The sequence below is a fragment of the Gopherus evgoodei genome, chromosome 11, assembly GCF_007399415.2.
Source record: "Gopherus evgoodei ecotype Sinaloan lineage chromosome 11, rGopEvg1_v1.p, whole genome shotgun sequence".
NCBI classification, from domain to species: domain Eukaryota; kingdom Metazoa; phylum Chordata; order Testudines; family Testudinidae; genus Gopherus; species Gopherus evgoodei.
In genome coordinates, this window is record NC_044332.1 from 79410212 (window position 1) to 79424177 (window position 13966).

The window sequence follows — 13966 nt, forward strand, 5'->3', positions numbered from 1 at the left end:
CGGCTGGAAGCCGCAAGGCAATGTGATCCCTCCTGGCTCTCGAAGCAGAAGAGAGGCCCCCTCCCACAGAGTCCCTGAGCTGTCCCAGGGCCAGACACCAAGCCCAGTGCCCAAGCTCGGATGGCTCAGAAGGCCAGAGCCTTCCTGCTCCATGCTGCCTGGCTGGACGCAGTCTAGGCTGGCTTTGAGAGGCAGCTGCCAATCCAGGATGTTCTGCCAAAACTACAGGGAACCCCAAAAGAATTCCTTCCCTCAGCCTTGTGCTGAGCCCTAGGTCCCGGGCGGCCGTGGAGAGGCAGGAGGGGAAGGAGGAATCAGATTGTTTGTTTTCTCACTCAGATAAAATGATTTCCGGGTGAGCCTGGGAGAGTCGCTGCCCCTGTCTGGGCCTCAGTTTCCCGCACCTGTGAAATGGGGATAAAGAGATTGACCCGGCTCCCCTGGGTGGGGGATGGTATATTCATTAGTGAGCAAAGGTCAACCTGTGCAGAGGGCTAGAGCAAAGCTTAGGATGGGTTTCGCCCAGGAAGTGACAACTAGGGGATACCAGGGTGAATGCTACTGAGAGGAAGGATGATCCAGTGATGAGGGTGCTAGCCTGCGACTCTGCTCTGCCACTAATGCCTAGGTGACCACAGGCAAGTCCCTTAATGTCTGAGCGCCTCAGGTCTCCATCTGTACAACGGGGGAATAGCCCTGGCCTGCCCCACAGGGGTGTTGTGGGACTACATCCATCAAAGCTTGTGAGGGGTTCAGATACTCCGGGGTGGGGTGGGGGCAGATAAAGGCTTTCCCTCGGTAGCAACATTCTCCTGATACAGTGAATTTTGCTCACACAACTTATTCAGAAGAGGAATCTCAATGTCACATGTGTGCACAGGTGTGTGTCTGTGTGCAAATGTGTCTGCATGTCTGTGAACGCATCTGTGTGCATGTGTGTCTGTGTGTGTGCATGTATGTGTGTGCATGTGTGTGTGCGTCTGTGTGTGCGTACATGCATGTGTGTGCATCTGTGTGTACATGTGTGTGCGCATCTGTGTGTGTACATGCATGCGTGTGTACATGCGTGGTGTGTGCATACATGCATGTGGCATGTGCGTCTGTGTGCATACATGTGTGTGGTGTGTGCATCTGTGTGTGCATACATGCATGTGTGTGTGCATCTCTGTATGCATACATGTGTATGTGCGTACATGCGTGTGAGTCTGTGTTTGTACACGTGTGTGCATGCACGTGTGTGCATCTGTGTGTGCATACATGCGTGTGTGTGTGCATCTGTGTGTGTGTACATGCGTGTGGTGTGTGTGCTCTCTGACTCCCAAACCCATCCTATGCCCTTGTAATTTAGTCCTGTTATTAATTACGGCAGCAGCCAGGAAAGCCATTCACGGATGGGGCCCTCTCATGCGGGGGGCGTACAGAGGAGTCCCCAGGGGAACAGGCCCTGCCCCAGAGAGCTCAGGACCTATACCTTGGACTTGCTCTTCCAAAAGATTTTCAGGAGCTGTGGGGATTTTGTGGCTGTGGCAGGGCTGGTCCAGTGGGGCCCAGGCTGCATCGCCCCAAACCTCCTTTCAGTTTGCTGGCAGAAGCTGCCCCTGCAGCCCAAGGGCAGCAATAAATGTGGCTCTGGCCTGGGGAGCGGAGGCAAGGGCTGCAGTGACTGGGTAGTACTTGCGGGGGCATCCACCTGAGCTCCCCGCTGCACTCCTCCCCAAATCACACCGGTGTACGGCCCTCCTGCACCAGACTGGCAGCCATCCTAGGGAGCAAGGAGCCACTGAACATTGGAGCATACGGGTTGCCAGACTGGGTCAGCCCAGGAGTCCATCTAGCCCGGTACCCTGTCTGTGACAGTGTCCTGTGCTAGCTGCGTCAGAGGAAGGTGCAAGGAACCCTCTAGCTAGAATAACCTACCGAAAGGGGAAATTTGTTCCTAACCCCGGTCACTAGAGATTGGCTGGAGCCCTGTAGCAGGAGCATTTATAGCCCTCACATGCTTCTTGTGCCTAAGGTACCTGTAGCTTTTTCATATCATTGTCTGTGGGCTTTTTAAAATCCTGCACAGCTTTTTGTCTCTGTATCATGTGGCAATGAGTTCCACGGGTTAATTACGCATTTTGTGTATAAAGAGCGAGCCTGATTTGTCTCCTGATTTACACAGGCGTCAGCCAGAATAACTGCACTGAAGTTAAAGCTCTGGGATGGACCAACCAGTCCTGGTGACTTGTTGCAGAGAGAATTATCCTGATGTTCCAGGCCTTCCTCTTTCAACCCTTCAGTCTCGGACCCCCCTCACCTCTCTGACCCGGAAAGAGTAGGTATTTTCCCCAGCTCTTCTGTGGTGGAGACTGATAGAAAGGGATCGTTTTAGCTTCTCTCCCGTATGCTAATCCTCTCTGACTGCTCCCTTTGCCCCCTGCTGGACTCACGGACCCGGACCCTCGCCGGCTTCCAGCTCCTGCTCTCCCCACAGAATGTATTTGTTTTTCTGTCTTTGGCAATTTGCTCTTCAGATTCTATCGTTCCCCTCATGGCCAGCACTCGTTTTACTGGGCCCGGCTCGAGCTCTTTTCTGTGGGCCGAGGGCCACGGCTCCAGCCATCTCTTCACTTTGTGCTTTAGTCACAGTGGTTGCTTCTCCTCCCTGCATCTCGGGTGCACACAGCTTCTGGGGCTCCAGTACGTCCTGCTGCGACAGTAGCCCCCATGGTGAGTGTCAGGATTTGAACATGAGGCTCCTGGGTTCATTCTTTCTAAGCAGCTTCCTCAGATGTTTTTAATCCTCTTTCCTGGCCGCCAGTGTCAGAGGGTTAATTTGTGATGCTGTTCTTCCCCCAAGGATGCTGGACTTACGGTAATGACACTGTGCCCCTGCCACGGAGTGACTCAGCTGAAGGACACACAGCAGCCGGTTCCTGGACCAGACTCCCACCCTAACTCTGCCTGTACTCGGACCAAACTCCCATTGACTCCAGTACACTTTGCCCCAGTACAACGAAGGGCTTCAGGGTCTGGCCCCAGGGCGTTGCTTAGGACCCAGTCCAGACCGGTCCCTTTGCTCGTTACTCCAGTCTCAGCTGTCCCACGAAGATACCATTTACGGTGGCAAGAGATTGCCCCTGCTGGCTGCGTCCTGCTGGGACACGTGCCAGTCGGGAGCTGCAGTTGCCCGTTATTCCTGTTTCAGCAGCTTTGGTGGCCTCTCTGCGGTTCTCTATCGCCGTCCTGATCCAGTGTCCACCACCAGTGGGACCTGCTACAATTATGGGCCCGATCCTGCAATCACTTCACTTCTCAAATAAGAACATAAGAACAGCCGTACCGGGTCAGACCAAAGGTCCATCCAGCCCAGTATCTGTCTACCGACAGTGGCCAATGCCAGGTGCCCCAGAGGGAGTGAACCTAACAGGCAATGATCTAGTGATCTCTCTCCTGCCGTCCATCTCCACGCTCTGACACAGAGAGGCTAGGGACACCATTCCTTACCCGTCCTGGCTAATAGCCATTAATGGACTTAACCACCATGAATTTATCCAGTTCTCTTTTAAACCCTGTTATAGTCCAGCCTTCACAACCTCCTCAGGCAAGGAGTTCCACAAGTTGACTGTGCGCTGTGTAAAGAACTTCCTTTTATTTCTTTTAAACCTGCTGCCCATTAATTTCATGTGGTGGCTCCTTGTTCTTATATTATGTGAACAAGTTAATAACTGTTCCTTATTCACTTTCTCCACACCACTCATGATTTTATAAACCTCTATCATATCCCCCCTTAGTCTCCTCTTTCCCAAGCTGAAAAGTTCCAGCCTCTTTAATCTTTCCCATATGGGACCCGTTCCAAACCCCTAATCATTTTAGTTGCCCTTCTCTGAACTATTTCTAATGCCAGTATATCTTTTTTGAGATGAGGAGACCACATCTGTACACAGTATTCAAGATGTGGGCGTACTACGGATTTATATAAGGGCCATAAGATATTCTCCGTCTTATTCTCTATCCCTTTTTAATGATTCCTAACATCTTGTTTGCTTTTTTGACCACCTCTGCACACTGTGTGGACGTCTTCAGAGAACTATCCACAATGCCTCCAAGATCTCTTTCCTGACTCGTTGTAGCTAAATTAGCCCCCATCATATTGTATGTATAGTTGGGGTTATTTTTCCCAGTGTGCATTACTTTACATTTATCCACATTAAATTTCATTTGCCATTTTGTTGCCCAATCACTTAGTTTTGTGAGATCTTTGTGAAGTTCATCACAGTCTGCTTTGATCTTAACTATCTTGAGCAATTTAGTATCATCTGCAAACTTTGCGACCTCACTGTTTACCCCTTTCTCCAGATCATTTATGAATAAGTTGAATAGGACTGGTCCTAGGACTGACCCTTGGGGAATACCACTAGTTACCCCTCTCCATTCTGAAAATGTACCATTTATTCCTATCCTTTGTTCCCTGTCTTTTAACCAGTTCTCAATCCATGAAAGGATCTTCCCTCTTATCCCATGACAACTTAATTTACGAAGGAGCCTTTGGTGAGGGACCTTGTCAAAGGCTTTCTGGAAATCAAAGTACGCTATGTCCACTGGATCCTCCTTGTCCACATGCTTGTTGTCTTTATCCCATGTGCAGTTCCACTAGGCCCAATCCACTCCTGCCAGGGGCTTCTTGCGATGCTTGGAGCTTGGGCCTTGTCTAGTTTCCCAGTCTCAGGCCAGTGTAGGAATAACGCAGCACTGGGCCAGCCCCACTGATGTCAGTTCAGCGACTCTTGGGAGTAAAGCCATGTCTTTGCGGGGCCGTTGGCATTCGTCTGATCTGGGATTTGCCTCCTTGCCTGCGTGTCTCTGGAGACAATCAGATGCCCAGTGTCTGGGGTCACTATAACCCAGGAGGTCTCAAACTGTGGGTCAAGACCCCATTTTAATGGGGTCGCCAAAGCTGGTGTTGGCCCTGGGCCCCAGCAAGTCTGAAGCCCAAGCCCCCCCCACCCAGGGCTAAAGTTACATGCCCCCCACCCAGGGCAGAACCCTGGGGCTTCAGCTTTGACCCCCCTGCCCGGGACAATCTTCCATCCCCCTTCCTGGGGCCGTGTAGTAGTGTTTGTTGTCAGAAGGGGGTCGCAATGCAGTGACATTTAAGAACTGCTGGTCTAGCATTTTGGAGTCCAGTTCTTCCAGGCAACAGGTGCGATATTAATAACAGACCGAAAGCAGATGGGCACCAAGCAGTGACTATGCCCCGTCTTGCAGGTGTTCAGATTAGCCCAGTAAATGTGATTAGAAGAGTGAAATTCAGCCCTTTGCCAAAGGCTGCCCCAAGACAGAGACACTCCACAGCCCCGCTTTGGCCCCTGAGGCTCCAGGGGCGTCTCACCCTCAGGCCAGCCTTCGGCAAAGGGCCGAATTCCACCCGTGAGCGAATATATTCATATTTAGCCCCATGAAGTATGAAAATGCAGCCAGTTAACACCTGACGCTTTGTAAATGCAATACCAAGTACAAGCTGTAAATGTATCTGTCTCCCTCCAACCCCACCCCACTTCTGCATGGGGAGGAGAGAGGCAACGTCCCATAGGAAAGTGCCTATCCCCAGAGAACAGCCCCACTGGCTCTCTGGGCCCAATCATTAGGTGTTTAATATCAGGAGATGGGAGATAATGGGGCTTTTCCTTTTAACTCTCCATTTCTACACCATTACTCATCCGTCCGGGCTTTTAATTAACCAGATTGCCTGGCTGTGTTTTTTTAAATGGGCTCTGAAGTTATTAAATCACGAAACTTACATAATAAATCCATGCATCTGAAGAAGTGGGTATTCACCCACGAAAGCTCATGCTCCAAAACGTCTGTTAGTCTATAAGGTGCCACAGGATTCTTTGCTGATAATAAATCCATGCTTTTAATAGCCAATTCATCAAAGAATCGGGCTTCATTCTAATGACTTGGGACCTAATCCCGGCCGTCTTTGCACAAGCAGGATTTCCATTGACTTCAGTGGGAGATACAAGGGCAAGGACAGACGTGGGATACAGATATATAAATATATATTCCTCTCAGCTAGAGTGAAAACTCAGGACAGAATAAGGTCCCAGCACCGTAGAGCTATAGGACTGGTGTCAGAGTAGCAGCTTTGTTAGTCTGTATCCGCAAAAAGAACAGGAGTCCTTGCGGCACCTTAGAGACTAACAAATTTATTTGAGCGTAAGCTTTTGTGTGTTGGTTAATATGCTTGCAACCTATGTTACCCGTCCCACTCTACCGACTGGCTCACTGGAGGACAACAGCCTACTACTGAGGCATGTTAATAGAGTTACACTGGAGTTATATATTGGAACAGGGAAAGGTTCAGAAAAGAGCAACAAAAATGATTAGGGGTATGGAACAGCTGCCATATGAGGACAGATTAATAAGAGTGGGACTTTTCAGCTTGGAAATGAGATGGCTAAGGGGGGCGGGATATAACTGAGGGCTATAAAATCATGTCTGGTGCAGAGAAAGTAAATATGGAAGTGTTATTTACTCCTTCTCATATCACAAGAACTAGGGGTCACCAAATGAAATTAAGAGGCAGCAGGTTTAAAACAAACAAAAGGAAGTATTTCTTCACACAGCACAGAGTCAACCTGTGGAACTCCTCGCCAGGAGATGTTGTGAAGGACAAGACGAGAACAGGGTTCAGAAGGGAGCTAGAGAAATTCCTGGAGGACAGATCCATCAATGGCTATTAGCCAGGCTGGGCAGGGATGGTGTCCCTAGTCTCTGTGTGCCAGAAGCTGGGAATGGGCGACAGGGGATGGATCACTTGATGATTCCCTGTTCTGTTCACTCCCTCTGGGGCACCTGGCACTGGCCGCGGTCGGCAGACAGGACACTGGGCTAGGTGGACCTTTGGTTTGACCCGGTCTGGCCGCTCTTATGTTCACTGTTAGCTTCAATGGCAGAGGGCTGTTTTCTGGTTCAGAAGGACCTGACTTCAAAGCCTGCTAATGACCCATTGTGGGGAGGAGTCGTTGCAAATACACAAAGGCAAATTCTGGTTCTGTTATTGTCACCGCTAGAGCTAGAGCAAACTGGGGAACAAATGACCAGTGAATATTTGTTTGAATTTCAATTTTTTTCCCCTGCAAATATCCACAAAATGGAGAGTCACTAGCACAGAAACATGTAAATGGTGAAATTTGAGTTTAAACGTTCCTCAGAAGTGAAATTCAAACTGTGCATTCAGCTGGCCCATCCCCAGTCTGCACTGGCCAGGTTAGCTCTGCAAGCCACGCGGACCGGGAGCAGCACAGCACTGCGGGACCCGTGTAACCAGTTACCAGTAGGAACTATTCCCAAGCTGTTAATGGTCTGCAGAGCCAGGGTCACTGGCTGGGGCCCTGTACAAAGAACTGCCCCTCGTGAATCAGTCCCAGAAACGTACAAGAGGAACGGCTGCATTCTGACTCGTTCACTCTGACTCAGGTGCTCAGCTGCAGTCAGGCCTCAAGGGTGACCCACCAGCCATGGGGTGAAGTGACTTTGTCTGTGCTCTGCACATGGTCAGCCAGTGCCCCTTGCTCCTGCTCCAGTTGGAGCCAAGGGCAAAAGTCCCCTTGCAGCCCTCAGCCCGTCCCTGGGCAAAACCTCCACACAAGTCAAGGAGCGATTTGCCCGAGGAGCCAGGCCCTCTAACAAACTCTCCAACGTGTGGCACATCCCAGCGCCGGGCCTGGAGCTCTAGGAACCAGGGATGGGCTCCATGGACACAGAGCTAGTGATCAGCATTGCCAGCCTGGTCTCTGAGGCCCCCATCGGTCCCTCCAAGCCACCCAAAGTCACCTTGGCAGCCTGTCAATTCAACCACCTTGTCAGCCGCTGCCAATCATCACCAGCTCCCTTCCCCGCCTGCAGCAAGTGCACAGGGCACGCGCCCCCCTGCAAGGCCTAGATCTCCTGGTGCATTCCCGCTCCCCTCCTCCCAGCCTCCCTTCCCTGCCCCCTACGTGGCTCCAGTGGGCAGAGAATCAGCACGAAGCTTCCTGGCCATCACGCCGCTGCCCAGGCTGGTCGCTGTTGAAACTGGCTCGTGTCAATGTAACTTAAATCAACAAGTGACCAAATTAACCTCAACTGATTTCAGAGATTTAAACCACTACGTGCCCCCTGTTAGGGGGCTGAACAGGCATCTTCAGATTTGGGGACCAGTGCAGCTTTTCCTGTGTGCACCCGCCCGCCTGCCAGCACTTTGGCCTGAGCCTGCAGCTGTGCCCAAGGGCTTGTGCTGGCCCCTTGCACAGGGGCGAATTTCCCCCGGAACCAGCGGGTTTGCATCTCAGAAAGTCTCTAAAACTGGGTGGGAACATTCTTCTTGCTCTCTCCCGGGGGGCATGGGGCTGAGCCCTCCTCAGGCTCCTGAGCCCTGCTGGGGCAGGGCAGGGTCCAAAGGAACCAGCTTCCCCCTGAGAAAACTCCCTCCCGCCCTGCCGAACATTGATTCTACCTGCTTGGGATTGGCTCATTTGTGGCTGATGCCACACAGCCAACATTTGGAACTAGTTGGGGGGGGGGGATTCCCCATCAGTGCCCATTTTTGAATCAGGACTGGGTGGGATAAAAGCTCTGCTCTGGGGATTTGGGGGCGGGCAGCGCAGTTCTCTGCCCTGCCTTCTACAGGAGGTTGGAACCGATTCCTTCTGCTCTTGGCATCTCTGGCCTTGCTGGCCTGTCTGCAGCTTGTGGGCTGGTATCCCGGCCCCCCAGCCCGCCCACGGTCACTGCTCAGTGTGTTTAAAGCACAAACGTTCAGGGATCCCCCTCCCCACTTTCATCGTCTACAATGCCCACCCCACCCCACCCCACCCCTTTCTGCCCGTTTCCCAGGAGCTTCCCAGCCGGCCCGGGGTCCAGAGGTTGTTAGCACCGGCTAGAAACCGGTCCGACCCGCTCCCTGTTCGCTGCGCCGCCAGGTTAATGATTAAGGCGCAGAGGCAGGAAGATCCCCAGGCGGTTCTCCCCCTGCCCCGGGAGGCCAGGGAAGGTGTCTCCCCCGCCCAGAACTACCCGCCGCCGGCCCCAGGAACCGCCGAGCCGGCGGCAGGAGCCGGAGGAAACTGAAAGCAGGCTCCGGGCTGGAGGAAGACCCGCGCCGCCCGGGGAAGAGCCGCACGGCGGGTTGCTCACCCTCCCGCTCCGGGTCCGGACGCGCTGGGTCTGCAGCCGTTTCACACCCGTTCCCAGGGGCCGCGCCCCGCTCCAGAAACCCAGCCCCGGAAGAGAAACGCTGGGACACGCTGCGCTGAGGCCTGGATCGGGCCCCTGGGAACGCTGCTAGTCCCCAGGGGAGCAAAGGGAACGGACCCCCCCCCGACCTCCAGGTGGCTCTCAGTGTGAACGGCCCCAGATGCGCTGCCGGGGGGCTGGGCCCTTCTGCGGGGTGGTAGACCGGGGGGGGCGCGTTTTCCCGCAGGCTCAGGCTGGTTCCGGGCAGGGAGCCCAGGTCTGAACCACGCTGCGGACAAACAGCCCCTTCCCTCCTCCGCTGGCGGGTCGGTGCTGGCCCTGCCGACCCCCGGCCGGGGTGGGGACAGATCGCGAGAGCTGGGGGGGACCCACTGGGAGCTGCTCCCCCTGCTCCTCACTCCTGAGCCCGGGCGCCACGAACCGACCTGCCCCGATTCCCGGGAAACCCGAGATTTGGCTGCGCCAAGGAGTGGCAGAGAGAGCCGCGCACCGAATAACCACGAGGCGGCCGGCCCGTTCACACGGGGACCCGGAGCAGGGGAAGGAATGGGCAAGCCGTGGATAGACGCGGGGGGGGGGGAGACCGAGGTCATTAAGAGTTCGCTTCGAGTTTGAGGGGCTGCGGTCGGTTGACCCGGCCAGGGACCGGCTGGGGAGCAAGGCTGGAAAGTGGGTTCCCAGTAGGTGAGGATTTGGGGGAGCGGAAACCCCCTAATTTCCCGCCCTGCCTCCTGAAAAGCTTTGCTTTAATTACAAACGAAAGTCAGGCCTTTGGGTCCCAGAACCTGGCGGGGGCAGGTGCTGAAGCCAATGCGGGGTCCGAGCGAGGCTGCCAGGCCCCTGGGCCAATTGCCCGGTGCGGCGCAGGACGCGTTTACTGCGCAGTAATGCAGGGATCGAAATGTCCCGTGCGGGGAGCCTCACGAGTCTCTTCCCGCTCCTGCCTTGTGTTCGACCAGCAGGACCACCCCCGGGAGCAAAGAGCGGGCAGGTCTTCGCAACCGCCCCCCCCCCCCCCCGGCGGTCGTTTCAGTCTTTACGCAGAAACCCGGCGTGTCAGACCGGGGGTAAATACTTTGATTGGGCGGAATTTCGCTTCCCCGGGGGGCACAGAACTGCCGGGCTGGGGGTCCCGGAAAGGGGCATATCGCCGGGAGCTGCCTGGCCCAGGAGACGGACCGAGGGAGCGACGGAAAATGGGGAATTGCAGAAAAATCTTCTTTCGATTCTGGGTTGCAAAGCTGGCCCCGCTCCCGCCCCCAACGCCCCTCGCCCTGCTGGAATCGGAGCGACCCGGCCCAGGAGCGGGTTGTGGCCGGAGGGTTTCCGGGTGGTTCTGCCAGAAGGTCGCGGCCAGGTTTGGTTGCGGATTCCAGCGCCGCCCTGGGAGGATTTTGACCCTCGGGGCTCCATTTTCCCGGCTGAGACGGTGCCCCGGAGCCCGGGCCCGGCCCGGCCCCAGCCCGCAGGGCGGGTCCCCGCGGCTACCAGGGCACCGGGACAAATCGTTAATTGCAAGAAAAGCGCCGCCCCCGGCACAAGAAAAGTGTCCGCTGAGGCGCAAACTCGCGGGCACGATTTCCCCGCAGGACCCTTTCCCCACCCCGGTCCAGGGCTCGCCGGTGTCTGCCTGTCCTTCCAGGCCTTCCTGCCTGTGTATGTCTGTCCTTCCAGGCCGGTCTGCCTGTCTGTCTCTGCCTGTGTCTGTCTGTCCTTCCAGGCCGGTCTGCCTGTCTGTGTATGTCTGTCCTTCCAGGCCGGTCTGCCTGTCTGTGTCTGCCTGTGTCTGTCTGTCCTTCCAGGCCTGCCTGCCTGTGCTATGTCTGCTTGTGTGTGCCTGCCTGTCCTTCCAGGCCTGTCGGTGTCTGCTGGCCTGTCCTTCCAGGCCTAGCTTCTGCTGCTCGCTCCTTTCCAAGGGCGATTTTAATGTTTATTTGTTGTAATTTCCGTTTAATTCTATTGAACCCCAAACGCTTTGAAAATATGCCGTCGGCAGCTCTTAAGACAGAGGCCCGGTGCCCACCGAACCTCCTCGTCCATCTGCACTTCATTGCTCGGTCATTCTGCCGGACTAGGAGATAACTGCCACTAGACAGAGAGAGGGTGTGTGTGGGGATAGATAGATAGATAGATAGATAGATAGATAGATAGATAGATAGATAGATAGATAGATAGATAGAGGGGGTGTCTGAGGATAGATAGATAGATAGATAGATAGATAGATAGATAGATAGATAGATAGATAGATAGAGGGGGTGTCTGAGGATAGATAGATAGATAGATAGATAGATAGATAGATAGATAGATAGATAGATAGATAGATAGATAGATAGATAGATAGATAGATAGATAGATAGATAGAGGGGGTGTCTGAGGATAGATAGATAGATAGATAGATAGATAGATAGATAGATAGATAGATAGATAGATAGATAGATAGATAGATAGAGGGGGTGTCTGAGGATAGATAGATAGATAGATAGATAGATAGAGGGGGTGTCTGAGGATAGATAGATAGATAGATAGAGGGGGTGTCTGAGGATAGATAGATAGATAGATAGAGGGGGTGTCTGAGGATAGATAGATAGATAGATAGATAGATAGATAGATAGATAGATAGATAGATAGATAGATAGATAGATAGATAGATAGATAGATAGATAGATAGAGGGGGTGTCTGAGGATAGATAGATAGATAGATGCCATGTCTGGGGATGGATAGATAAATAGAAAGACTAAAATAGTCAGATCTTTACAATCTAATCTATCTATCCCCACACCCCCACCCGGTCTCTAGCAGGGATCCCCTAGTCCGGCAGAAGGAGGGACGGGAATAGCAGGACCGGCTCACAACGCTGCGCTTTGCGGGTTGTGGCCCGGTGGATCTCAGGACAGCGAGGCGAGGTCGGGGGGAGGTGGTAGTTTTGGGGCCAGCTCCTGTGGGTGGGGCCCGGCTTTGTAGCCGCGGGGGACCCGCAGAAGAGCGCGGCGAGGCTGACAGCTTGTCCCTGGCCCCACGAGAAGTGGGCCGGATAGCGGAGATGGCTGCACCCGCCGGTTTCTTCCCATCTCCACCCGCCCCAGCTGTGCCGGGCCGCAGCGCAGGAAGCTCCGGGATCGCGCCTCTGCCGCGCTCCAGGCTCTGTTGTGATCCGAAAGCCCGTTTACACGGATGTTGCAAAATCCTGACCCTCAGCAGCCGCCTTCGAGTGCCCCGGGGCCGAGGGGTCTGGGCCCGTGCCCGGGGACCTGCCTGTGACTCTGGGTGCGCGGGCGGGATGGGGCGGGGCGGGCCTGTCTCCAAGCTTCGCCGGCTCGTTTGGAGCCCTGCGCGCTTTCCGCGCTCGCTTCTCTAGGCCGAGGCGCAGACTGGGCCGTGCCTCCGGGGATAAGGCCCCGGGACCCCGGTGCGCAAAGCGCACGTGGACCCTAGACACGCTGATGCCTGGCACCCCCATCGCGTCCCCAGGGCCCCCCAGGAAGAAACACCTCACGGGGAACCGCCGACCAACGCCTCCAGCGCATCCTGCTCCCCAAACTCTCCAAGTTCCCGGTATTCCTGGGCCCTGGCACCGGCTCGGAGCAGCACTGGGCTCCCGGGACCCCTCGGATATCAGCGGGCAATGGGAGAGACATTTCCCTGCGCCGTGGGCAGCGCGGCTGGCGGTGGCCGGGTTTTACGCCGGTTTCCCCACGTGGGATTCCCCACTTCCCACCTCCTCCTCCGGCCTGTTTCTAGGTGCCTAAAACCCCTCCCTTGACCCGCCTGCTCACAGCCTCTGCCCCGCAGCGGGAGCGAGCAGGGGAGCCCGGAGCAGACGCACGAGAGGGGGGTTCTTTCCCAAGGGGATCCGGCCTCCGGCCTCGGGAGGAGTCCCCGGGAGTTCGCTCCCTCTAGGGAAGTTGCTGGTGGCTGCGCCCTGGGCCCCGGTCTCCTGCCCCCTTGAGAGCTGCTACTTACCGTGGAAGTCCGACAGCCGGGGGACCATCATTCCAGCGCGGATCCAGTGCTCCAGCGGGAACGATCCAGCCATTGCCGCGGCCTTCAGGTGCTCCGGGCCGGGCTGAGGCAGGTGGGCGAAGCCGGGATAAGGGAAAGCCGGGTGCTGCCCCCCCAGCGCCCCGATCGAGTACAGGGGGGGCGGGTACATGGCCGGCAGGGCGCTCAGTCCGGGAGGGGGCAGATGCAGCAAGCCGGGCTTGGGGATGAATCCAGGGGCAGGCAGGGGGGCCGCGCCCTGGGGCGCACGGGGAGAGGGCGTCTCGGTGCGGGCACAGGAGCCGGGGCTCCCCGTCGAACTCTCGGGGCTCAGGCCCTGCGGGGAGGAGCTCGGCAACGGCCGGGGGGGCTCCTCAGCCAGGAGGGCGTCTATCCGAAAGTTCTTGGACTTCTCCATGGGGGCTGCACGGCCCGGCCCCCTGCGGACCCGGCGCCCTCGGGAGAGACGCGGGGAGCCCTCGGCCACCCCAAGTCCCGCACACTCACTGCTTCTCCGGAGGCAGGAGCTCCCCGCGGCAGCTTCCCTCCTCACGGGACAGTCCGCAGCCTCCTCCCAGGGCAGGCCCCGCCTCTTCTCCAGGGGGGCGCCCGGGTCCCTTCACCAGAGCTCCCGGCCCGAGGGCGCATTCACCCCCCGCCAGAGCGCACCTGCAGAGGCTCCGCCGGGATAGAGTCCCCGGCGCTGGAAAGTTTCGCCGCTCGAGCGGCTGGTGGCTTCTTTGCAGTCACCTCCCTCTCTCCTCC

At 55.8% G+C, this 13966-nt stretch overlaps 1 protein-coding gene across 1 annotated transcript in view; it reads right to left on the reverse strand.

Moving 5' to 3' along the window:
• Positions 1-13619, reverse strand: part of LOC115659377 (motor neuron and pancreas homeobox protein 1-like) — a 29822-nt gene extending 16203 nt beyond the window's left edge. The window contains exon 1 of the mRNA XM_030579380.1: positions 13184-13619. Coding sequence (XP_030435240.1) covers positions 13184-13619 — 436 coding nt within the window. The remainder of the gene's footprint in view (positions 1-13183) is intronic.
• Between the last annotated feature and the right edge of the window lie 347 nt (positions 13620-13966).